This window comes from Pongo abelii, chromosome 4 (genome assembly GCF_028885655.2).
Source record: "Pongo abelii isolate AG06213 chromosome 4, NHGRI_mPonAbe1-v2.0_pri, whole genome shotgun sequence".
Taxonomy (NCBI): Eukaryota; Metazoa; Chordata; class Mammalia; order Primates; family Hominidae; genus Pongo; species Pongo abelii.
In genome coordinates this window covers 140,429,658-140,455,752 of record NC_071989.2, presented here as the reverse complement: position 1 = coordinate 140,455,752, position 26,095 = coordinate 140,429,658, and the positions used below count along the sequence as shown (strand labels likewise).

The window sequence follows — 26,095 nt, the reverse complement described above, 5'->3', positions numbered from 1 at the left end:
CTTAATGGTGTCAGGGCAAGCTGGTCTTGGGCTGGGGTCTTTCCATTTCTGCCTCACCCCTGCTTCACAGATAAGAAAACTGAGGCCAGAGAGAGACCCACACATCACATTTCTTGTGAAGCCCATGTAACAAAGTGGGAGGATCCACGGCAGGAGCCACTGGGTCCAGGGACACCAGCCATGTACCTTCAGCACAAACCAGCAGCTGGCTCAGAAGCCTGGGACAGCACAGTGTGGTGCCTGCAGCCACTGCCCTCCACTTCAATTATGTAGACCCAGCTTACCAAGCACATACATATGCAGGCAGCCAGGAACCAGGAGTAAAGGCTCCAGAACATAGCACATCTGATTACCAGGGCCAGTCCTGTCCATTTGGGGCTGGCATGGTGCAGGCCAAATGGGTAGCCCCGTATCTGTGACTCCATGCACAGGGCATTAACATGTGAGGTTAACTGAAGATGTCTGGACAGCACTTGCACCCTCTCAGGCCATGCTGTGAGCTGTTCTGCCTTTCCAGGAGGAGCAGACAGGCCTCTTCTGCTGTCTGTGCTGAAAGAGGCACCTTGACTCTTGCCCAGGCAGGAATGCTCTGGGCCTTTGAGGGAACCTGCCTCATTGTAAGCTAATCAAGATGTTCAGCATCTTGGCCGAACAGCCAACTTGTGGAATCAGTTGACACAAGGACACCACAGAGAATCTCATTTAGCCAGGGACACTGAGGATGGAAATTTTCTATAAGCACGGGGACCACTTGATGGCCACTGACCTGGACACTGAACCCCTCTCTTCAGATCAAGCCATGGGGAAAAGCTCATCTGCCATCCCACCTCCCAAGTCATCATCCCAATTCCTTTCCAGTCCTTGGCCCACATGGGGTTATCCTGGCAGCCACACCATACTGGACCTTTCAGGGATGCCTTTCCACATTGCCCTGTTAGTTTCATGCCCATCGTTTCATCTCACAGACTGACAGATTGGCCATTTCCATGGATGAAGCTTCCCTCCTTATGTGTGTTCTCTCTGGGTATGAATGCCAAGTCAAAGGATGTGGCCATACTATGACTGTGACAGAGACTGCTGTGGGGCTGCCGGTTCTCAAGGCCCAGCATATGAGAGAGGGCTGCCCTGCTGCCTTAGCGTATTTCTTAGATTTCTGGTTCCAGCCTCAATACTACTGATTTCTGTAGTGGGAGAGAGTACACAGGACATGGAAGGTGGTAGAGAGTAGAGGTGGTCCCTTGGGAGGCCCCTGTGAAAGGAGGGGCTATCCCATTGTCTTGAGAGGTCTTGATGTGTGAATGCATCTTCTCAGGCCACCAAGCCCTGCTCTTCCTCCCAGTCTAGAGCATTTCCTCAGGGCCCGACCTGCTACAGTTGTCTCCTATGGAAGAATATTGTTTGGACCTATTTCTTGCCCTCCTTGGGAAAGGGGGTACCCAGGGCCAGTCCCAGCCAACTGGGAGTCAAGACCATGCTTCTTGGGCCCAGGTATCCAGCCCAGGGCTCCAGGGATCCAGCAGGCCAGCATCTTGAGATCCTGAAGCAGCAATGCCAGCAGGCTTCTGGGGAGCCGTGGGCCCAGGCCTGCCTGGGTCTCCGGTGCAGTACCCACATGGCCCTCCCACCTGGTTCCAGCCCCCAGCAGTCTCCCCAGCCCCACTGTCCAGATATGAGTCTACCTGACGGTAGAACAAGGGCACATGGAAAACTCAGGTGGCCGTCGCTGCAGAGTCTCTTCATGGGCAGCTGTTTGGTGACTTTGACCAAGGGTTAAGGCTGTCAGAGGGATGAGGGCAGTCACTTGGTTTAGTACAGCCACCTTCCCACCAGTGCCCCTTCCAACTTCCTTGTTTACCAGAAGAGGTACCAGAAGCTCCCTGTCAAACCTTCTGACCTCAGTTTCCCCAGAGTTGAGCCAGATGCCCTGAGGTCCTTTCGCTGGATTAAAACCATGGACCTGAGTTCTGATCTGGCCTCTGGGGCTGGAGTTCACCCCGCCTTTGCGGACTCTATGGCTGAGAGACTGAAGTACCTGTCCCAGGTCACACAACAAGCTAGTGGCAGGCCAGTCTCATGTGTACCGTGCTGTACTGAACATGGCACTGAGGTGACAAGGACATACATCTACGCTCCCCACCCCCACTGTCAGGTACCTCAGGCTTTGTCAGGAGCTCAAGGTCAGGAAACCTCATGCCTGGAGAAGGTCTGGGGCAGGGAAGAGGAGGCTGGGGCAGGGAAGTGGAGGGTCTCCTTGCCAGTGTGTCCCAGCAGTGCCATCCAGCTATGCACCTCATACACTCCAGAGCCTTGGGACCTCTGACCACCCAGGTGTTGCACCCAAGGGACAAAAGCTTACAGTCTCTGGTGACTGGATCATGGGCTTTCTCTGGACTGAAACCACCCTTGGACCCTGGCCCTGCACTAGCCCCTGACATCTGATCCTGAGTCACAGGGCTACCCTCCATGTTCTAGATGATTTGGCAACTTTTCTCGGGCACAGTTGCTGACCTCCAGACTGATGTGTTCCCTCAAGGTGGAGATGAGCAGTGGGGGTCTTGGGATCCTAGGGCAAGGGATGGGGTGGGCAGGTGTGTGGTTGGCCTGCATAGCTGCAGGTGCTGTCTGAAGCTTTACAGCTGGGCAGATTTGTCAATGGGCAGATGTGGCAAACTCCCTGCAGGTCTGGCCTGGGCTAAGTTGTGGTTGCCACTTAACAATTATGTTCCAGAACAAATGGGTCTTTATCGGTCTTGGTCAGGTGGAGAAGCTCACAGTTGGAGAGGTTTGGATTGTAGGAAGCTGTGTGGACTGTGGAGTAATCCCAGTTGCCTCCAATAAACTCCTCAAATGATTAGAATTCAAGTTAGAGCTGAGGGTAGGGGGTCAGAGCTTTGTAGCCCAGTCTGGCAGCACTTTAGGACTCAAGCAACTGGCATTTCGCCCCAGGCAGGGCCCAGTGCTCTGCGGGTGTGGGGTGGTACTAGTCAGGGAGGGGCCATCATGCGATGGAGACACAGGAGAGTGTTGGCCAGGGCTTTGCAGGCCAAGAAAGAGGTTTTACTTTGAGGTCAGATGACTCTGTTGGTCCAGAGGAAGCCAGGGGTTTGGAGATGTCCCTGGCCTCTGTGGGCCCCCTCCTCCCCAGGTCCCACACTATGCCCAGTGCTCTGTGAGTCACCTGAAAGGCCCTGTTCCCCTGAGCCATTTACCAGGGCTGACGTTTCTGTGGCACCGCACTGGGCCTTGAGGGGGTGGCAGGGCTGGATTAGATTTAGAGCACCCCAGGAGCTATGATACAGAACAGAGGAGGAAGAGTTTTGATCTTCAAGTCCTGGCACTTGGGTCTGGAGGGGGCAGGTGCTGACTGAGGCTGGGGAGGCGGGCCTGGGAAAGGACCTGAAATCTTGAGTTCTGATGGACACAAGGAGAAGGGGGGCATAACAAGTTGATAGAGCCCCCACTGTGTGCCCACTGGCACTGGAGATGCAGTGGGGGTTCAGATGAGGTGGGGTCCCATTTGCCTCATCCACGGCCAGATGCTTTTCCTGAGAGACCCGTGGAACTCCAGGTATGGAGCCCAGAAATGGAGCCATTGCCCCCACCCTTTGCAGTCTAACAGGGCTGCATCCCCACGAGGCTGGACTCCATCATGACTCTCACTCACCAGCATTTCCACATCCTGGGCTTTATTGAAGCAGCAGGTATCATTTACAGAAATGTGTCCCCAGGCACCACCACCCCCAATACCACACCCTTGTCTGCCAGCCCAGGGCCAGCAAACTCACACCCCAACCCAGCAGTAAGTTGTTCCTGATGCTTTTCCAATCAATTTCCTGCAGTGCTAACCTCGGGAGAGGGCAGGAGCCCAGAGGCTGCCCTTGATCCTCTTACAAGATTTCCATCCTTCTATGGATGGAACACTCTCCTTGAACTTGGAGAAATGACTTTACTCAATAGTACCATTCTTGGGTGAGTCTGTTGGCTAAATGAGAAATACACATTTCAGTCATCTTCTTAGTAGGAAAAACAATGAATAAATAAAAGCAAACTCTTGTCCTTCCAGCCATCCTCTAGGAGGTAACTGGTAGGCCCTCCCCAACTGTTTGAGGGAGGGCACAGGGGCTGTGTGGTGATAGAAGGGTCCAGAGTCTGAGAACTATCCATAGTGTTGGAGAGGGAGCCCACAGGATAGGCAGGTCCCATGGCTGTCCAGGACAGGGACATAAGGACAAGCAGGCTGGGAGGAGTACCCAGGACTGTCCGAGCAGTGGGAAAAGAGGGAGAGGCAGCTCAGTCACTTCTCCAGGCATGCCCCTGCAAACTGCTGCTCATCCCCCCATCATGGGTTCTCAGTGGGGTTCATCATCCAAAAGAGGCCCCAAGGACAGGGCAAACTGGAGCAAGCTTGCACTGGCTCTCAGTTCAAGTCCATGACCTCAGCCTGAGTCCATGACCAGTCCTGCTCTGACCTGTCTCAGACCTATCCCACGCTGATCCCTGTGCATGGGGGCTTGGCAGAGAGCACAGACAGAAACCCTGAGAATCTCTGAATTGCCATTTCCTCACACCCAGCCCTCCACTCCCCACCCTCCACCCTGTGTCAGTGAGTGGACTTCTTTTAGATTGAAGACAATTCCAGAGGATAGCCACCTGTGGCCTAGGAGTAGCACCAGAGACCTTGCAGGTGGCAGGCAGGGTGTATAAAAGCCCTTTGCCTCACTGGGCCCCTGGCTATGGTGCAGGGAAATGATGTCTCAGGTTCCGCTAAGAGACAAACAGCAATGTATTTTCAGCTTTGGGCAGATTTTGGTGAGCTCTTCCATGTCCATGTAAACCTTCGTTATGTGATGGTCCTGTTTGTCATATTTGTTAATGAGACCCTTAAGGGTGAAGGTAAAGTTCCTTGTGAACTCCTCATAGCAGAGCTCCTGAAACAGGTTTGGGGCTCTGGTGCACAGCAGGGCACCAGATGACCCAGCCTCATCCATCCCTGGTCAACCTGGCTGGAAGGAGCCCTGGACCCAAGCTCAGGCCCTACCCTGATTCTCCCACAAGGAGACCTGTGGGCCTTGCAGGCCGAGCAGTGGAGGCATTGGGCATCTGGTGTCTCCCTGGGCTCAGGGCTGCACTTGGTTGGGAGGCTTACCTGCTGACTGAGCTGGAGGTTCCATCCCCACACTCTGAGCTTTCTCCCAGATTTCTCACTCCACTATCCCTTGTTGTTATCTCTTCCCTGGGCACTGACTGGTGAGATCTCTCTCTCCCTGTTCAAATGTGGTGTGAAAGGTCCTGGGGTAGCTATTTCTTACCTCACTGGTTTTCTGGGGCCTATTGAAGGAACCCTGGAAGCCAGAGAAATTGGTCAGGAGCACAAAGGGGCACTAAGAGCAAAATAACGTTTGATGGAGACCCAGACTTACCTTGTATGTGTTATTGTCAGCCGAGAGTTCTTTCTGAATCTCAGCACAGATTGCTGTGTGATTTTCGTGGGGAGATATCGTGGCTACTTTCATTGGGAAGAATGGCTTTCTGACCCCCAGAGCACAGGAGCCAGGAGCACGTACAGGTGCATGGTATTACTTGAAGGTGACTCCAAGCTGGTCCAAGCCCTGGGCTTGGCAGCATTTCTGTGGAGAGGGGTACTTATATATGTGAGTCTAAGGAAGTGCTAAACCTCTTATCAGTCATCACTGGCTTACGCAGAAGGCAGAGAGGACCTTATAGCTGGGCAAGATGTGATTTTCATGCATTTTCAACAACCACAGCACACTTCATGGATTCTTGCCTGTGCTGACACTCAGGCTTCATCCTGAGCACTCACCCTGACTTCTTATTTGTAATCACACCTGAAGTCACGGTCTTTCTGCATGAGCATTGAGTGGGTCTCTGGCCAGGCCCGGCGCCGTCTGCAGGTGCTGACTGAAGCAGAGAGAGCAAGAGGGATGGTGGGCGCATGACTGCAGACAGTGCCAGGCAGGGGCTAAAGCTGCCACGAGCCAGCTTCCCCAGGCCCACCTGTCAAGGAGAAGCTGGCCCTGCTGCCCACCTAAGACTTGGGGCACATCCACTTCCTCATAGTCCTGGAAGGAGATGAGGGAACAGGTTCAGGAACAAGGCCTTGAGCCCAGCTGTCAAAGTAAGGAGAAGGAGGAGGCCTACTTTGTCTTTAGCCTGCAGGCCATGAGTTTTAGGGGAAAGTGCCTGATTAGATTCAAAATTTCATGTAAAAATAAAAACCAATTCAGAAAAATGCGGCACTACAGCCACGTACCAACAAATTATGACCTTACATTCTGACTCTCAGAGATTAAGATCACCCATTTTGGGGCAAGTTTGGTAAATAAGTTGCACTGTGACCCCTGTGGTTTGATTTGTTTTCCCCTGAACAGTTGGTCTATTTGCTGTTTACTTTCGGAGTGGTTGAATCCCAAAGCGTGAGGGGCAGGGCGTGGGGCACAGGGGCCAAGGCCTCTACAGGGCAGGTGTTTTGCCTGATGCCAGGGTGGGCCTGTTCAGCCAGTGACCAGCCAACCCCCAGGCCTCCCCAGGGAGGGTGATGCCCTTCTCTGGGATAAGAGTTCCCTGGGCTGGTCACTTGGACTTCCAGGTGAACTTGAGAGCCATTCTCTGGGGTGGGAGCCCTGGAGCATCCCGGGAAACCTGTCCAGGTGTGCAGAATTCCACACCTATGCCCGGCTCTCACCTCCCCTCTGCTCTGACAGTGTTGGCCCTCGGATAGTGCCCAACCCCTGGCAGGCCTCTGCCCCCTCTCCACCTCCCCGTTTCCTCCCTTCCCTGCCTCGTGGGAAGGCAGGTACCACTGGCATTTGCTCATGGTCGAAAACAAACTAGAACACTGGACAAGTAGGAGCATATTTTTAATAATAATTATTACGGTAAAACATCTTGAATAAATATGGAGTATGAACTTAAATAAATAAATAAATAAATATTTGAAAAATATAAATATATAAATATTACTGATTTCTGTCCGTATAAAATATTCCCATTCTTCTGCCATGCCTGTGTGAGGGTCAGTGTGGCCCAGGGCAGGTCCGGGCCACTCCCACTGTGGCTCTGGCGCACCCCTCGGTCCCTCCAAGATGACCACCCTGAGTTTCTAGCTCTTGTTTCATGAGAGAGCAGCTCCCCGGCTTGGCCAGCCTCATCCGGCCAGTCTCACTCTTGGACTGGCTCCCAGCAGTCAAAGGGGATGACAAGCAGAAAGTCCTTCAGGTTCTCTTTGAAACTTTCAAAGGTGATAATCTGGGTTGCACAGGAAGTTTCCTTTAAAAAAAGAAAAATAAAAAACACTTGAGTCCAGGCAAGTGGGTAACATGGGGGAAGGAAGCACCAGCATGTTTCTCTACTGCCTCTTAGAACACAGAGGCCAGGAGGCCCACTCCAGGACACACCCACTGACCTGGGTCAGGTGACGCTGCTGCCACCCACGTGTTCCCCAAGGAGTACGTAGCTCTGCCAGTGGCAGCCAGAGTCAAGGGCCTGACTTAAGTGCCAGCCTAAGGTTGGCCTTCTGGGCAGTCAAACGCCTGCCTTTTTGGTCCCAGGGCAGAGCCAGGCAGCTGGGCTGAGGTCGTTTCTGGGCACCCAGAAGGAGTGGAGTCAAGGCCACAGACTTTGCTCCCTTCCCGCAGGAAGGAGTGCCTGAGGTCCTTGTCCATTCCAAGTAGCCTCCCTTCCTTGATCCTCTGCAATTCAAGGATCAAGCCCCATGTGGGGCCAGAGGAAAGTCCTGCCAGGAGGTGGCACTTGGGCCTGGGCACTTCCTCTGGGTCTTGGGCAGGCCCCAAGTTTCCTTGGGTTTGCCTCACCTCTGACCTCATTAACCATAATGACAATAATGACCAGGATAGGAGCAGCTCCTGCTGGGGAGCACTGTGGGCTTCAGCGCTCCGTGGCTCTGACTCCTTGGGATGAAATGGGCCGTCTGCTTCCTCTCTGGAGGGCTAATCATTACATAACTGTTGGCACGGAAACCCCCTGGGGTCCTGAACACCCACAGCCATAGATCTCTCCCCATGTCGACCCCACCCCCTAGATTAAGACATTCCTGCTGGAGGCCCTGCCGTAGACACTCACCGGGGTTGGAGGGCAGTGCTGCTTGTAGTGGCTGGCCATCATGGTCAAGGGGCCCTTGAGCTTGGTGAGGCTGCCCCGCAGGCCCTGCTTGTACAGCTCCAGGCGGGTCTGTAGGCAGGTCGGCTCCTGTGGAAAATGTCGTTCCTCGGTGAGCAGTGGCCAAGTGCCCACAGTGGTACAGGAACTCTCTACCACTCCTTTCTGCTGCTGTTCCCAGCCCCCAGGAGTAGGGCTTGGGAGGGGCACAGGCTGGGTCCAGTCATAGACCCTGCCCTGTCCATGGCAGGCACGAGCCTACCCTTCTCACTGCCCAGCCCAGGCCACCCTCAGCGGCACCTGGAGAGGAGCCCAGCCTTAGGGAAGGAGGGGACTCTCACCCCATCATTCAGGGAGAGGGGGGTGGGGCCTCACCTGGACCTGCTGGGTGGGCAAGGGTTGTTCCTGAAACCCCTCTGTGCCTCTCTGTAGTCAGCACTGTCTCAACAGGACTTGGTCTCAGGGCACAGTGAGCGCCCCAGACCCACAGCTCCTGTCTCATGAAGTGACCCCCACTTTACCACCCGTCCCCTGGTGACTCCTGGCCGTTGAATGCTAGGTCTGCCTATGGCTACTCAGCTGATAAAGGAGCTCATGTGACTGCCATAGGGGCACGGCCAGCAGCCTCTTGAGCACCCAGTTGCTACCCCTTCCTCCTGCAGCCAGCTGACTGGAGAGAAAGTGGACAACCCTGTGAGGTACCATCTAAAATGGAGTCCCCACTTCCACCCCAGGGCAGGGGCTTCTGGAAAGCTATGTCAGAGAGAAGCATCTTACCTGGAGGTCAAACATTTCTGAGACGACTTCTACTGTTTCATTCTGTAGAAAAGGAAAATGTCATGTTATCAAGCTGACAGGCGTGGCCAGTCTGGGGCCAGCTGGGTGGCCTAGGCACGGGCCCACACTCTCTCTCTCACTTACCATCTCAGCAGCAGTGTCTTTACTCAGGTTCAGGAGACGCCGGGCCTCCTGGATGGCATTCACATGCTCCCAGGGCTGCGTGCTGGGGCTGAGCGAGCGGGCGGGTGCAGAGATGCTGCAGGCCACAGTGCCCAAGAGCAGCAGGCTCTGCAGCCACATCCTCCAGAGAACTTTAGCCTTTCTCTCTGTGTACTGGGCTCACTGGCAAAAGAGCTCTTAAATACACAGAGGAAATGATTAATGGTGACCACAAAACGCCAGGGAGGCGGGGGAACTACCTGAACTGTGGAATCTCCTGGCCCTTATCAGCCACACATGGGAACGGTGAGCCTTTTCCCTAGGTGGTCAGGCTTGGGGGTTTTCATTAATGAACCTTTCCAAGAACCGACAGCCCACCCGCCCGCCTTCCTGAGGGCTCTCCAGCCCTCCCTGGGCAGTCTGAATGGGCCTGAGGCTGCCCCCTCCCTCTGAGGGGCACAGTTTGGACTTCCTGGCCCGGAATGGCTGGGGTGGGGCGTGGGAGACACTTAGGTAGGGCTCCCCATCCTGCCTGTAATCCCAGGGGCCTTTGGACAGGCTGTGCCCGCCCTGGTGCCTCATTCTGACTCCAGCTTTCCTCTTCTCTGGCCACTGTGAGAGACTGGAGTGTGAGGGGAGCTCTCACAGACCTGCCCCACTGACGGTTCACATGGGCTCCCACCCAGGACCTGGAGCAGCTGGCAACCTCAGTCCAGTAAGGGGGGACCCCTGCCCCTGTGAGCAGAGGGAATGACCACCATGTGCACATCCAGCAGCGAGACTGCAGCCACTCTCAGCAAGCTTCAGAGGGGGTGGGGCTGGGTCAAGTCAGGACTCAGAGTCTGACTCTTGGCTCTGGAGCCACCTTGCTGAGTGACTCCTCTCTCTGGTTATGTGAACCTTGATTCCCTCTGCAGAGCAGGTTTGCCTCTCTGAGGTGGGCACTACACTCCTATATGTAGCCCCCAGAAGGCACCAGGAGCTTCAGGCTGGCTCCAGGGCTGTGGCTGCACCCATCTCAAGTACAGGGACAATGGCTTCCCCAGCAAGGCCCTCTAGGCTTAATTTCCTACATAACCCCAGCATCCCCCAACTCCAGAGGGCTTTCTGTGGAAGTAGGAAATCTAAAGGCTCTTGAGGGACTGACAAGTGTTTGATTTTCACAATGGAGTTCAGAGAAGACAGCACGAGTTTGTGTTTGCACAAGGTATCTGGCTCAAGCTGCCCCGTGCCTGGGTTTCATAGCTAAAGGGGTGTGGGCCCACACGTGCCCATTTCTGGGTGTATGTGTGCTGCTGTGATTGGTTGTGTCTGTACATATAGGTGCATGGTGGAGGGGAGGATGTTTTCCATGCAGCTGCATCTATTGAGTCCTCTTACCTGCTTTATGAAAGGCTCCAGGCCTCTGAAGGTGACCCTGATACTGGAGAAGCTCCCTACCCCAGGTGCAGTGCCTCTGGGCCCAAGAGGCTGATTCAGCCTAAACCGGTGGGGTTGGACACAAGTGAGAACATTCTGCTAGACTCAGGTTGGCGAGCCTTCAGAGAGCAGGTGGAATTCATGGCTTTAGCACTGTGGTCTGAGTCTGCAGCCCTGGCCAGTTTCCCTGTACTGTGGGAGTTTTTCTGACCTTGCATAGAGAAGCCAAACCTTAGTCCTCCAGACCCCACTGTGAGGCCAGCCCCATTCATCTGAGCCCACGTAGAACACTCCTAGGTGGCCAGGCTGGGGTGGGAACATGAAATGTCCAGGCCCTGGCCCTTCCTCTACCTTTTTTGCAAGGCCTTGGCTCAGGTCTTTCCAGGGAGCTCTCGGGGGAGAGATGAGGACATGGATACTACACGTAGATATCACATGTGTTGGATAGCACCCTGGAGGCTGGAGGGCAGGGAAGGGAGCCATACACAGTGGTTCAGCTGATGGCCAGGGAGGCAGAGAGCCTGTATGACCCATCTGGGAGAGAAGGTCACTTTCCTCCTAGAAATGAGTTGTCATAGCTCAGACAGTCAGTCAACAAGTCTTTCCAATCCACACCAGGACCTGTTCTGGGGAGAAGGTGAATGGGACCCTCCCACTGGCCCTCACATTTGGCCCTTGAGGCTCTCAGTCTGGTAGGAAACAGACTGCAATGGACCCTCCCATGGTGTGACCTTGACTCGGCAGGGGGAAGTCCAGAGCTGAGGGATCCCAGAGAGCCACTTTCTCTAGCTTGGGGATCTAAGGGGACCAGAGAGCTTCACTAGAGATCCTTCCTGCAAGCCCAGGCTGAAAGGCTAGAAGTCAGGTGGGCACGTTGGGTTGGAAGGAGAGGGGCAGGAGAGGATAGGGGAGAATGTTCTGGGCACAGGGAGCCCTAGGGTTTTAGGAATGGGTATAAGGAACAGCAGGCAGACTCCAGAGGGACTGAGGAGGTAGAATCTCAACAGGACTTGGTGCTGTAGTGAAGTCACTCAGTCATTCATTATTTTTTGAGCACCTACTAGGTTCCCAGCAGGGAAAAGGGATATAAGGATGACAAAAACGGTCAGGGTCCTGCCTCCAAGGACTTTTTAACCCCATCCATGGAGGAGCAAGATTAGTCTACTCACCCCCTCCCCACCACAGTGTGCTTTGAATGTGAGTAAGAGGAGTTAGAATTACTGTCCACGTGGCTAAGGTGAGGCCCCAGGGGACAAAGGAGCAGGTCTTCAGAGCGCGAGGCCCACGGGAAGTTTTGGAGTTTCAGAGTCTGCATGTACAGGAGACAGATCTGGCAGCGGTACATGTCTGTGGTAGCTGAGGCCACGGAAGTTATTCAGGAAGAAGAGCTGAGGGCCAGCAAAGCTGTGTTTAAGGGCTGGGACATAACAGATGGGCAAGTAACAGGCCAGTGGCCAAGGGCCTAGGAGGGAAGGAAAGGAGGAAAGCAAGAGTCATAATGAGAAATCCATTTCGGCAGTGGTGGCCTGCAGGTGCCCAAGTCAGCACATACAGGACACAGATCCATGGGTTTGGTGATGAGGTTTGTGGGCAGCCACACATCTTTCTCATGGAAAGATGACATCAGGGCTGAGGCCGTGACACAGGCAGGCATTCCTAGATTGCACCGTATTTTAAACAGTGTCAACAGATAGCCAGCCATGCTGACTCAGGGGCTCCGATGGGGCTGTGGCAGGGCAGAGGCGGGGACCACGATGGGCGGTATGACCCCTCTGGGGCCCCCCTTCCTACAGAGACAGGAGAAAACCCTCTGGAAGGAGTTTCCTATGCGTGTCCACCCCACAGGCTCTGTAGGAAATGGGGGCTTGAGTCACTCCAGGATCCTTATCACGAGAGACGTTATCACAAGGGGAAGGAAATGGGCCTCAAAGTCCTTTCGGTCCCATGGCACCCCCGCACAGGCTTTGGGGCTGATCTGATCCTTCTCTGACCTGTCCAACCCTTGGTGAGGGTCCTTGTTATCTCTGGGGACATGAGATCTGGGAGACCAGTGGTCAGCCCAGTCCACACAATCAGTGACCGCAGAGCCAGAATTTGAACCCATATCCGTTCCTGCTATCCTAGCGTTTTCTATTGTCTTGGGGTCAGGAAGTTGGGAAATGCTGGTCACCTGGCTGGACCAGCAGGGGTTGGACCCAGCGTGCTTGTCCCCTCAAGGCAGCTGTAAAGAGAGATGCCTGCCAGGTGTTGGCAGGTAGGCTGGAGTGGCCTGTGACTACCCCAGGGAAGTCTGGGCTGAAGGCAGAGTTTCCCCAGCAGATCCTGCCATCCAGGCGTCTCTATGCCCCAGGCTTGGGCTCTTGCCCTTACCTAGCCACCACCGATCCCTGAAGCATAGGAAAGTCCCTCCTCCCTGAGCTTCAACCCCTGCATCTATACAATGGGTCAATGGCCACTGCCTCACAGAGGAAACTGTTGCCTGCCCCAGGAAACTTTGTGGGAGATCCTCCCAGGGAAGAGACAATCCTTCAATTTCTCCTCTGCCCAGTGCTAGGGGAGATTTCTGAAGCCCAAACTGGGCAGAGGAGTGAGGCCTGCTGGAGTTTCCAGGGACAGCTGCCCCTTGCCCAGCCCTAGCCCCAGAGGGCACCTTACTGGACACACATGGTGAGGTAGGGAGTCTGGCCTCCACCTGAGTCAGGGCTCCCGGGTCCTGCATCACCGACAGGAGATCCTAGTACCGCATGGCACCATGAGTGGTGTGTCTTTCTCTTGTCACTCCAGGCCACACCAGACATATGAAGCAACATTTCTGGCTTCTGCAGTTTCAGCCCCAGTCTGTCCCCACCTGCATCCCCTCTGTCTCGGTCCCCAAATGTACACCTCAAAAAGGGAAGCTGCTGTCGCCAAGCTCTAGTTCCAGTTTGGCCTCTTGGTATTCCTGGGTTCCTGGCACTGGGGAGTCTTGACTGGCCTGGGAGGATCTGAGGGTGATTAACCCTCAACCATGTGTGGTCTCTGCATCTATTCAGCCAAGCTTCCGGGAGGGTCTGCTGCAGAGTACGAACCTCACAGGCCCCTTGCACTCAGAGAGCTCACTTCTGGTGGTCCCTTGGGGTGGGGGACAGGGAGCACAAGGCCCACACTCATAGGCAGAGACATGGAGACCATTTGCTGTGATGGGGGAGACACAAGGTCACAGAGAGGTTTGAGAGGTCAGCCCATGCTGCACTGGAATGGCAAGTTTGAGAGGCCAGGGGACCTCCAGGAAGACTCAGTCAGTTGTGGTCATGTGGGTCCAGAAGTCAGGGCATTTGGAAGTCACTGGTAAAGAGGAGGCTCCTGACACCAGAGGGGCTGTGGAGAGTGAGCCAGGCAGGAAGTAGTGGCGGGGTGTCAACTTTTGAGGATGGCCAAGGACAATGAGACCTCCTTGTTTGCTTCTTTGTTCTTGGGGCTTCCTCGTTTTCCCTCAGGATCTGGCGACTCCACTATGCACATCACTCAGGCAGAGGAGTCCTTGTGGACACCAACACTCCATGGGTGTGCCAGGCCTGCCCACCACAGCGCCCTTCCCGACCTGTGTCTACTACTCGCCTGGTGTACTCCCTCTAGGGCCGGAAATGCATTCCCTGCTCCTGAGTCTCTGCTCTGAGCCTCATCTCTGGCTGGGAGGATCATCAGGCACCCAGAGGGGCCACTGCCTATGTGTGCTCTCTTGGGAAGAGCCATCAGGAGGTGCATTAAAAATCAAAAGCAGGAGAAATCATGAGACCAGAAGCCTGTATAATTTCTGAAGTCCTGCGGGCATCCGTTCCTGCCCTCTATGTCTGGAGCTAGAGTCTGGGTGAAGATGCCGGGTGGAAGTCCCAGGCCCTTGCCCAGCTCGTGCACCTGCATCCCCCTGGAACTGATGGGTCAGAATTGAGGTGGCAGATGTGGGCTTTCTGCTCTCAGCATGACGAGTGGTTCTGGAATGAGCCTCCTCCGAGACAGTTCTGGATCCCTCACGGGTCCCTCAGACTTTCCCTGAGGCCCTGTTTGGGCAGGCACAGCTCGCTGCATGTCCTTGGCCTGTGGCCTGCCCCTTCTGAGCCCCAGCTGGCTCACCCCACAGGGCATGCAGCACTACTTTTGCAGGCTGTTGGGAGATGCACTGGATATCTGCACGGGAAGGTGTTTCTGTTTTGGTTTTCTGTTTTGGCTTGCTAGGTGCCTCCATCTAGCCTCAGTCTCCATGTCCATCAAAGAGAGGGGAATGGTTACCAGGGTCTGCACCAGCCTCCCAGCCTTCTCATGCCCTGGAGGTGAGTGTAAATTTAGGTTTCCCTCATGGGAAGTGGGCCTGGGTAGATCCCTCCCCAGGGCCCTAAAGCCTCCCCACCCCAGCCCCAGGAGGCAAACGCCACCTGCATCCTGGTGCTCGAGCTTGACTGATGGCAAAGTGGCTGAGCCATACAGATTTTCCAGAAAGAGCCAGCTTGGAACACCAGGACAGGGAACCATCCTCCTCAGTCTTTCCACTTGTCCTGGTGGGGAGGAGGTGGTCCAGGGCTGCGAGGGGCAGCTTTTGAGTCTGGCCATCAGCCTGGGAGAGCAGGGGAGTCATGTTGATCACAGACCCACTGCATGGGGCATCCTCCCTGATTCAAGGCTCTCTGAATGGTAGTGGCGACTGCCCAGTGTTTTTATTCCTCATGCTCAGGAGGGCCTCGGCCGGGCCCATGGGATCAGGACACAGAGCACGTGCGCAGCCGGTGCTCACGAAGGGAGGCAGGGAAGGAGACCCCTGCTCTGCTGCTTGGCCTTCGCTCCGGCGCCCGCTGCCCTCTGTTGCCTCCCCGCAGCTGTCCTCCCTCCCTGACACCCTGACTTGGCCCCTCTCAGGGCACACACGCCATCCCCACAGCCTGCTGTCCTTGCTGCCCGCTGGTCTCCAGCACAGCCCACTTTCCCTCCAGGAAAGGGCTGAGTCTCCAAGTGCAGGCCCCAGGCAAGTCTCTGCCGAAGCAGGTCCCGGGAGCCCCCTGGGTCAAGGGCTCATGAGTCTGAAGAGGAGGGAAGGAGGCCTCACACCAGAAGGAGTCCATGGACCCCACAGGGCAGGGAGGGCTCATGGAGGGGAAAGGGAAGGGGTCACTCATGAGCCATGGCTGGAGGTGGAGTTGAGCTTGGGGTCTTTGGGGAGCCTGAGTGGGAGCTGGAGGAGGCCTTGACAACCAGCCATGGCAGGGGACAGCTGGGAGCCAGGGTCTCTCTCAGAAGTTCCTTAAGGCATGGGGACAGAGACAAAGAGGAGCACAGAGGACCACCTCCCTGGATCTAAGCCCCCAATGTGTGTGTTGGTTGTGGAGAGGGGTGCTGGGTAGGAGGACAGGACAGATGGACGTGTAGAGGCATTTACTGGGCAGTATGAGAGTGGCCAGGTGAGAAGCGTGGAGCTGAGGCGCTAATGCTGCGCTGCTCACTGTGGGGCTGGAACCAGGAGGTTGTAAGGCAGAAGTTAACACGGGAGGCTTGGATCCAGTCAAGGGGGACCCCAGGCACGTCCAGAGTCAGACTTAAAGAATTCCTGGGCCTCGGTGGGCATTAGTGAACCACTGTTGCTTAAGGATTCAGAGGCTCTGGATTCAAATAACCTTCATTTTTCTGCCTCAGTCTCTGTCTATGTAATGGGGATAATCACAACGTGGGTGCCTGGGTCATTGTGGGGATTCTTCGAGTCCCTTCTCGGTCCAGAAGGGCAGCAGCAACTTTGCTGATCCACCTCGTTGAGCTTGACCTGAGGCTTTCAAGGGGGAAAGTTGGGCCCCTAGCCCCGACCCCTGGTCCATACCACCTCTGCCTCCTCTCCCTCTCTCCCACCATGGGTCCCCCATCTTCCTGGGTCCAGGGATTCCCCTCTGCTGGACCACCCCCTATTTCCTCCAGCACCTCTCTCCCTCTGCCCTTGCTCTTTCCTGTTGGTGTTAAACACACAGTGTCAGCCATGGCTCCATCCTGTCCTTCTGCCTCCCTCCACCCACCCTTTCTCAGGCCACGGTCATCCAGTCTTACTGTCTCCACAGTAGCCAGGCCGGGCTGGGCTGGCCTGGGATCAGAGAGGGAGGAATGGGGAGAAGAAACTAGCTAAGACCCAGAGGTGCCTGGGGCCCAGGCTGGCTGGGCTCCAGGGGCAAAAGCAGTGACCCAGGGCACAGCCTTCACCTTGGACACTTGGCACCCAGCCACACTCTGGCCTCTCCACTGCTTAGACTCTCCTGTGCCTCCGCTTACCTTGTCTTCTCGACCTCCATGCCCTCCTCCCCCAGGGCATCTGCCTCCTTCCTTCCCTGTGCCTTTCCCACCCTTCTCTGCTGGATGAACTTCTCTCTCAGGCCCCTTCTGTGCCACCCATAGGCAGTGCCTCCGATGAGGTCCACGCCCGTCCTTCGGTCCTGTGCTGTCTGTAATGACCCCCACCACACTGTGCTGGGCCAACTGCACAAGGCCAGGAGGCCCGAAAGGCCTGTCCCAGTGTCTTACCTATGCCCGCCCCAGCCTGGGGGAGCCGTGGAGGGTCCTCAGAGCAGTTGCTCCACTGAGTCAAATGGGGGCTTGAGGCCAGGGCAGGGGGAACAGAGCCCCTTCCTGGAGTGGGAGGATTCCTGTCAAGGGGTAAGGCTTGTTGTGCCTTCTGAGTTCTGCCCTCCTTAGGCACTTGCCTTTCTGTCAATTTTCCCTTTGTTCGATTTTTCTGCATTTCTAAGTTTTTCAGTAAAGAGTATATACACTTTCCCATTTTCCCCTCCAATGAAAAACAATAGTATTCTTTTTTTGAGATGGAGTCTTACTCCAACAATAGTTTTTAAGTGAAAAATAAAATTCCTGGCTGAGAGCTGTGATCCACCTTCCCCCTGAGCGTCTGACACCTGGGATGTGGGAAGGCAGGAACTTGGGCCTTCTCTGGTGGTTCTGGGATTTATAATGGGGCGATGCTGCCCCCTGGTGCCATCTGGACACATAGACCTGGCCCAAAGGACAGGCTCCACATCCTAATACCATCACAGTGGGGATTCAATTTTAACATACAAATTTGGAGGGAACATAAACCTTCTGTCTAAAGCATGTAGAAATTCCCCCAACCTGTCCAGGAACTGACTGCCACTTGGTTCTGGCCCCAGTCTGGCTTTAAGCTGCAATCTATACTATTCCAGAAGGTCAGCAAGGAGCCCCCAGCGCATCTGAAAAGGTCCACCCACTGCCCTCTCCAGCATGTCACCTCCACCTGCTACCCTCCACCAGCCACAGGTCCTGCCGACTGGCCTCGTGCACCAGGTCTGTGTCTGATCCAACCACTAACCCTGCCTCTTGCAGGCATCAGTCATAACACAGGACCAGCAGAGGAGACGGCTGCTGACCCACTCTCCAGGGTGTGAAGAGAAGGTGGCAAGCAGCGTCTCATCTGGGAACATGGGGCTGGGGCACAAATGCTGCCTCAGCCCAGGATGAAAACAGGACCAGCTGTCACGTGTGAGAGGGAGGGAAAGTGAGGGCTGGGGGGGCTGGGTGTGCAGGAGACTTGGGAAACCGAGTCCAGAGTCAGACCTCTCACCCTACCCTCTCAGGCCTGGCTCCTCCAGGACACCTGGTGTGCCCTGAGACCAGTGGCACACACCTCCCTCTAGTGGTCAATCCAGAAACTGCAGCAGCATCCTCTGTATCTCCTCCCAGGCTAAGTCCAAGTAACATCCCCTGGTCCCCGCGCAATGCCCTCAGTGAGCCAGGCTGGGGAAAGGTGGGGGGAGGGGGAGAAGAGAGTTCTTCTGTGGAAACATGACGATTTTTTAGGGGGAAGAATTTAGGGAAATAGAGTTCTGAGCCTGTAGCAGATAAATCTTCCATCATCTCCAGTCACATTCAAGCAGCCAGGCTGTTCCTTATTCATAACCTCAAGGGAGGGATGGATCAAGGTGGAAAAGAGGAAAAAGGGGGACAGGACCCCTGCACCTGGTGTCAGCCTCTGATCCTTTTCTGGGACTTGGGAGGAATCAGAGAGGATGCTATTGCTGCTTACGTGGTGACAGAGGAAGGCCCCTCTGCCCCTCCTTCCACCAGCAGACTGAGGAGGGCCACAGGGTGGTGTGCAGGGGAGTTAGAGGGGGGCACTCAGGGCTAAAGGGCCAGGCGGCAGACTGAAGCCACACTCGGGATGTCCCAGCCTCCTGCCTTCTGCCTCCAGGCTGGTCTGCACCACCTCTGGGCCACAATGGCTGTCCCTCCAGTGGGTCCCTGTGTACCCACCTATTTTGGAGGAGGGCCCCATCCTGGGATGGTGTGGACAGTCCAGAGGTGGGTAGAGTTTGAGTTGGTCCATGGAATAGGAACTCATCATGCCAAGGAAGGGCATGCCAGACTGAGGTGACAATGTGGATAGAAGCTCCGGGGCATGAAGAGAGGCTTCATGGAAGCCTGTCTAGGAAGTCCCAGCACTCCTGTTGGCTGGAGCTTTGATTAGGTGGTAGCCATGGGGGAAATAAAAGCAACAGGTGGAGGCGAGCCTTATACGTTGCCCTAAGGATGTGGACGAGGTCCAGAAGACCCCGAGGACTGGGGGATTCAGTACAGATCCACATGGTCAGATTTGCATTTTCTAAAACTCCATCTGGCTCCCTAGTAGAGCGCAGATCGTCAGGGTGTGAGTTCCAGGGCTGGCCAGGAGGCCTACAGGGTGGCTGCTAAATCATCAGGCAGGAGAGGCTGGGGGCTTAGGCAGGGGTGGAGACTCCAGGCTTGGAGGGTTTTAAAGGAATGAAATCAAGAATTGGGTGGCCTGTGTCAGCAGAACCTGCTGCATTGAGGGGGTCAGGGGATGTTGATCCCTGGCGTTGGCACTGGGAGGAGCAGGGGCGGCGGCTGCAGTTTCTGGAAGGACCACTAGGGAGAGACATGCCACAGGATTAGCGTGCTCCAGACCCCGGGGACCTGAATTCAAGCCCCAGCTGGGCCACTATCAGCTTAGGCAGTTGCTCAACCACGCTGAACTTCAGTTTCCCATGAAACGGAGAAAACATACTCTTGGTTGGGGTGAGGAATAAGTTAGATAGCACAGGTAAAATGCTCAGAACGGCTCCTGGTACCTGGTAGCAGTTCTGTGGATATTCAAGATTGCTAGAGTTATCATCATCACATTTCTGGAAATGGGGGTGGCAGGAGGACAGTGTGAGAACAAGCTCACCCAGACAGCATCCACGTGGCAGGATCAAGCCACCCAAGATTCGTGGCACACCAGTCTCCCCTAAAATGGTCACTAAGTCCCGAGTCAAATTGAGACACTGGGAACAAAGCAGTTGTTCAGAGTCTTGTTTATTCTCACACATCCCTAGGAACCAGCTTAAAACTCGAGGTACAAATGAATGTGCTCCCCACCCCACTCTGAGTTTTTTGCAGAAGCAGCAGGACATGGCTCCTCTGCTAAAATAAATACACTTCACACTCCAGAAGGCAATAAATAAATAAATAAATACATAAATAAATAGTCTCAATGGGATAAAAATGAGAACACAACCGCACAAGGTCAAATGGGAGCTGCACATTTCAGAAATTAGATAATTAACAATTCATCTGATGCCGCAGGAAAAGGTGAAATGCTTCTGGTCCTGGACTGTGTGAGAGATGACCCAGAAGTTTCAGAAGTTCCGCTGTTTTTTTGATGTCCCGAGGCTCTGTGGTAAGAAGGCCCAGAGAACGAGCTGGACGTTGGACTCAAGAGATCTCGACGCTCAAAGTCATCTGTTGAGCCTGTGCATTCTCAAGGGTTTTCAGATAGAACGTCAGTTTCCTCCGGAATTCATTCCAGTCACCGTCCTTGATACGGATTGGATGTCGCTATAAAGAAACCAAGAAGGTGGCATTAGGTGAGTTCAGGCTGTAATGGTGATGACTAGCTGAGGAGCAAGCCATGACAGGGGCATCTTGGGGGACAGCTTACCATGGGTGCGGCCGTGGCCATGGGCAGGCATGGCGGGAGATTCTGTGGAAAGAGACCAAAGCAGATGGTCAGAGATTCCCTTGGAAAGGGAGTGGGCCCTGCTGTCCTCCTCAGAGGCAGGGCAGGGCCAACACAGGGATACCAAACCCTCAACAGCTTCACATACCTTAAGAATGCTCTCGATTGCTGATGCGTTCTGTAAACTCTTGACAGCCTTGTTGAATGCCTCCAGGTTTGGCCTTCGGAGGTTATTTTCCTAACGGGGCAGAGAATACACTTAAGCGGGAAAGGTTACAGAGTATCCCTCCCACAAGCAGGTGGAAGTCACCCCCACAGTTTCCCAAGCCCACTGTTGGGGACATCCTCGGGTTCCCTCCCAGTCCCGTTCTTGCCTCAGGTGGGTCCCTGCCCAAGGGCACAGGCCTAGAAGTGAGTGGCAGGCAGGACCTGGTTTCCTCAAGCCCCCAGTCTCTGGCTCCATGTGAGCTACATAAAGGGCCTAGGTAGGCTGGGCGCGGTGGCTCAAGCCTGTAATCCCAGCACTTTGGGAGGCCGAGGCAGGCAGATAACCTGAGGTTGAGTTCAAGACCAGCCTGACCAATATGGTGAAACCCCGTCTCTACCAAAAATACACAAATGGGAGTGGTGGTGCATGCCTGTAATCCTAGCTACTCGGGAGGCTGAGACAGGAGAATCGCTTGAACTCAGGAGGCAGAGGTAGCCATGAGCTGAGATCGTGCCACTGCACTCCAGCCTGGGCAACAGAGTGAGACTCTGTCTCAAAAAAAAAAAAAAAGGGTGGGGAGGGGGTACCTAGGTGGATCTTTCTGCACTTGGGGGAAAAAATATCTCCAAAAAGAAGCTCTACAAAAGACGGGGTTTTCCAAGGGAAGTATTTGTAGCTCAGAGGCTGATAACAGTGTTCATGCCCTGACTGAATTAAAGTCTCCTAGAAATCAAGAAGAAAATCACAGAGACCCCAGCATGGAAATGGGTGCAGCATGTGAGCTGTGAGTGCCCCAAACACAGATGGCCCAGGAACTCAGCAAAGGCTTCCACTTCTTGTTTGACCCAAGAAATGTCATGCAAAGGTGAGACAGAACCACTGCAACCAACTGGAACCATGAAAAATAACTGTAAATGATAATGCCACAGCCAATGAGGGTGAAAACACAAACTCAATTTTTTAAGGGAAAAAGAAGCTGGCACATCTGAGGGGGAAATTTATGTCTGTCAGTCCAGAGTCTGCCCTACCAAAAACTGACTTTAAGGCCCTTGGTATTCCTCACCTAGAACTGCCTTTTCATTTTCTAATTTAAAAGTCATTTTCATTATTATAGCCATGGCCGTGGCCATGTATTGAACTCTTAAGTGCCAGATGCTGGGCCAGAACATGCACACTGCCATTTGATTGTCATAACAATCCCACTGAGATAGGCGCTATTAACCCTATTTTACAGATGAAGAAAGCAAGGCTAGGTAAGATGGAATGACTTTGCTGAAGTCACCCAGGCAGGAAGTGGATTGGGATCCACGGGCTGAGCTCTTACCATCAGAATGTCTTGGTCTTCCCCATTGAGGTTGTTGAAGTCCTGTGGGGGTGAAGGGAGAGAAAGGCCCATGAGGCCTGTTGGCCTGAGGCAGCCACCACCCCTCCCTGCTGCAGGCCAGTCTTATCCCAGCTACTCACCAGCAAAGGCAAAGGTGGCTGCTTTAAGTGTGTTATAATTTCATCAATCATGTTAGAGCAGTTAACCCAGCTTGTCTTCAAGGAAGTTGTCTGGGTCATGGGAGCTTGGAGTCCGGGGCTGACCAGGAGTTGGAGCAGGAGCAGGACGGGCAGGCAGCTCATATTTGGATCGGCAGGAGGCACTGTGTCTTGTTCTGGTCCTTCGTGGGGCTCTGAAGAGTTGGCAACAGCCTCCTGCCTTATATATGCAGCAGCACGGTGCCCACAACCCCGGGCAAGGCGGGGCGGGGAGGGTTGGTGGTGGTGTGGGGCAGGCATCGGAAGGATCTTTATCTGACATGGAACCTCCATAGAAAACCACAGACGTAATTATTCATCCATGACTTTCTAGTACTCAAGATCAGTGAAACAAGAAAAAAGATTACTTAAAGGGTATCACTTCATCTTGTCAAGGAGGATGAGAGATGGGAAGCCTGGCAGCAGGTGAGAGGACCCCTGTGGCAGGAAGGGGAAGCCTGACTCAGCTCACTCAGGCCTCCTGCCCAGTGGGATCTCATCTGCCATCACCTGGACTACCCTGGCCCTCTGCTGCCCGCCCTGCTTGGTCCTGGTGGGTGGCCAGGAGGCCACTGGAACAGATGAGAGTTTGTCTGGTAGCCGGTCACGCTGCTAAACATCCACGTGCAGCCTCAGGCTCTGAGAAGTACATCTCTTGGTGCCCCCTCCCAATACAGAATTACTGGTGTTCCAGTCCCCAGTGGTTTGTCCCATGGGCTTCGGGCAGCTTGTCCTCGACACTTTGTTTCTGATGGGTGGCCGAGGGCCCTCAGGCCCCAGGTGGCCATTCTCTTACTGGTCTGCTAGCAGTGGCATGGCTGTTCCCTGCGTTGTGGGACTCAGCCCCTGCAGGAGGCCTGGCTGCAGCCCCTGGCAGTCCCTCTGGTAGCACCAAGAGCTGAGCTCAGGTACCTGAGGACAGGAGCTCTGGAGGACACTGTCACTGGGAGCTGGGGGAGGGGCTGGCCTGGGAGGTTTAGGAGTTAGAATTGGCATGGTCTGAGGGGCGAGGTCAAGGGAGGAGAGGAGAAAGGAGAGCAACTCCCTGGTTTCAGACTGGGCCTCAGGCTGCTGGGGCACGGATTGGCAGGAGACAGTTGTACTGAGAGGTCTTGATCCCCGTCTGTGCTGAGCATGGATTTGCCAGGTGCAGGCCCAGTAGGCAAGGTTTGCAGAGAGGGGATGCGAGTGGGGACAGACCATGGGGAAATCCACAAGGGACCTCAGAAGCTGCAGCCAGATAGGAAGCAGGAAACCCAGAAGGGCGGGGGTGGTTATCCCAGAGGGCAGCCCCTGAGAGAAGAGGGGTCCTCCTGATACGGGCCTGTCTTGGGGCCTGCCTGACCCACCCCATGGGGTAGGGGCTTTTGGTAAAGGGATGAGTGTGACAGGGGCGTGTGGAAGACTTCTTCAAGATGACTGGCCCTGGGTGGGAGGGAGAGGAGAGCAGTAAGGAAAGGCCAGGGTCTGGGTCGTGGTGCAGTGTGTTGTGATCGGTGTGGGGGATGGCGGATAGGAGGTTATGCTGAGGCAGCGGAATTTGGGTGCTTTGGGCTTCTGAGCATAAGCAGATCAGGTGAAGACAAGGACCAGGATGTGGCTGTGGGGAGGCAGGTGAAGAGGCTGTGACTCAAGGCCATGCTGTGAGGATAATTTCTGTAGCTGATATGCACTCCTGGCTCAGCCCCAGGCTGGGCCCTGGACCAGGAGGAGCCCTAGGTTCTGGACCCGGAGTGGAGTCTAACAGGCACAACTCAACACAACACAGGGGAGCCTTAGGACCAGCTTGCGTACTCGGTAGGCACAATTCATTCAACAGACATCTACAAAGCACTTGCTGTGAATAAAACAGACATGGTAACCTCCACTAGCAGCTCAGACTTGTGGGGAGACAGATTTCAAGTCTTCTACCCTTCCTGTGTTCCCAGACCTGCAGGTCAGCCCTGCCTGGGAGCTTGTTAGCGGCGCCAACCCTCAGGCCCCAGCCCAGACTTTCTGAATCAAAAAGTGCATTTTGACAAGATCCTCGGTGATTCAGTGACATCTGAGGGGCTCTGATCTAACTACCTCAGCAATCTTAGCTCCGGTAGGGTCCCCTCTTGCCCCACGGGCCCAGAGTTTGTTCCTTGCATACTCAACTGTACCTTGGTGTTACTGTCTATATAAACGTTTTGGGGACTTGTGCACAAATAATGTGATTCCTTATAGAGAAAAGCTGTATTTTTTTTAATGTAAGTGGGCTTTTCTAGGGAATTTTAAAGTTCAATGAATTTAAAGCTGTGGAGACAAAACATTCCTGTATTTTTTTTGTTTCTTTAAAAGTCGAGACTTTGTGTTGTAACCACACACGCACACAAAATCCTGAATAGTAGTATTGTAAATCTTGACATTTGTAATGTTTGTCTCGTTTTAAAAATGATTATATACCAGCCTGAGCAATTTGGCGAAACCTCATCTCTACAGAAATACAAAAAATTAGTCAGGCGTGGTGGTGCACACCTGTGGTCCCAGCTATTTGGGAGGCTGATGTGGGAGGACCACCTGAGCCTGGGAGGTCGAGGCTGCAGTGAGCTGTGATTGTGCCACTGCACTCCAGCCTGCGCGTTGGAGTGAGACCATCTCTCCAAAAAAATTATATATATACACATAGTTTATTAAAGGCAAAAGAGGTTGAGGCTTCATGCTGGGAGCATTGGAGGACTTGTGGGGTTTTCAACCAGGGGAGACGTGGTGAAGCTCAGGTGCACCTGCTGTGGGGGAATGGATGAGAAAGGTCAAGGCAGCAGGGTGGCCAGTGAGGGGATATTGGGAGTCCTCTGGAAGACAGGTGGTGGGAAGCTGAACTAGATAGGTTCTTATGGGGTGGAGAGGACTGGGTGAAGAGAAGCACTCTCACAGCTGACTTCTATTGAGTGGCACTTGTGAAGCGTGGGGAACTAAGTTCTTTTCATGGCTGAACTTGTTAATCCTCATGATGAACTGTGAGGCAGGTGCTGTTATTAGCCCAATTTTCCAGATGAAGAAACTGAGTCTCAGAAGCTGAGCTGCTGTAGCTAGGAAGTGACATCACTGGGACTGAGATAAGCAGAACAGTCCAACCCAGAGGCTGAGCACCCCCTGGGCAGCATCGGACAATGACGGCCTTAAGGGATGATGCCACGTGGCAGGAGGGGACAGCAGGGTGAGGATGAGATATAACCACTCCGATTACTGACGGGGAGATCCCTGAGGCCTCTGGCGGAGTAGTTTCAGTGTATGGTGGGGCAAAGCCTCTGGCAGTGGGCTGAGAAGCGAGTGACAGTGAGACAGAGGGTAGAAGATTCTTTGAAGTTTTATTTTGAAGGGAAGAGTGGGATGGGGCAGCCAGAGAAGTCACAGGGTCAGAGACGCACCTTCCACACAGAAGTCTGAGCTCCTTCCTCTCTGAAGGAGGTGAGCCGGGAGTGGGTGAGATGGCTGGCCGGCCAGCACAGGCAGTGCCCCACCATCAGCTGTCACGGGCTCCTCGCAGAGAGCTCAGGGAAAGGCTGCCTGGGTGGCCCAGTCCATCTGGTGGGGTAGGTGCAGTGGGGTGGGCCCGGTTGGCCCACAGGTTTGTGGTGGGAGGGGACAATGGCTTCTGTGTTCTCTGTGAAATAGAGGTCAAGTCAGCCCCTGAGGTGGGGCTAGAGGCAATAAGGGTGGTGAGGTTTTGTGGCTTGAGCTGTGACTACCTGGAGGTGACCTTGAGGGGCTGGCAGCCTGGGGTCAGAAGGCAAGGAGGTTGGGAGGACCCAGGGCCTTGGTAGGCAAGAATATGGAATGGAAGGTCCCAGAGGCAGGGTGTGGGGCCATGGGAGGAGGCTGGGATGGGCAGGGAGGCCAGCCGGGCAGAGCAAAGGAGG

At 54.5% G+C, this 26,095-nt stretch overlaps 2 protein-coding genes across 2 annotated transcripts; both read right to left on the bottom strand.

Moving 5' to 3' along the window:
* Positions 1-6,865: 6,865 nt before the first annotated feature.
* Positions 6,866-9,251, bottom strand: CSF2 (colony stimulating factor 2). Its single transcript, XM_002815856.3, has 4 exons — positions 9,058-9,251; positions 8,914-8,955; positions 8,101-8,226; positions 6,866-7,287 (listed from the first exon to the last, which is right to left on the bottom strand). The coding sequence occupies exons 1-4, from the start codon at positions 9,214-9,216 to the stop codon at positions 7,180-7,182; spliced, it is 435 nt and encodes a 144-aa protein (XP_002815902.1). The 5' UTR covers positions 9,217-9,251; the 3' UTR covers positions 6,866-7,179.
* Positions 9,252-20,209: 10,958 nt separating this feature from the next.
* Positions 20,210-22,368, bottom strand: IL3 (interleukin 3). The gene is made up of 5 exons (XM_002815855.3): positions 22,155-22,368; positions 22,015-22,056; positions 20,631-20,720; positions 20,465-20,506; positions 20,210-20,361 (listed from the first exon to the last, which is right to left on the bottom strand). The coding sequence occupies exons 1-5, from the start codon at positions 22,314-22,316 to the stop codon at positions 20,239-20,241; spliced, it is 459 nt and encodes a 152-aa protein (XP_002815901.1). The 5' UTR covers positions 22,317-22,368; the 3' UTR covers positions 20,210-20,238.
* Positions 22,369-26,095: the final 3,727 nt, after the last annotated feature.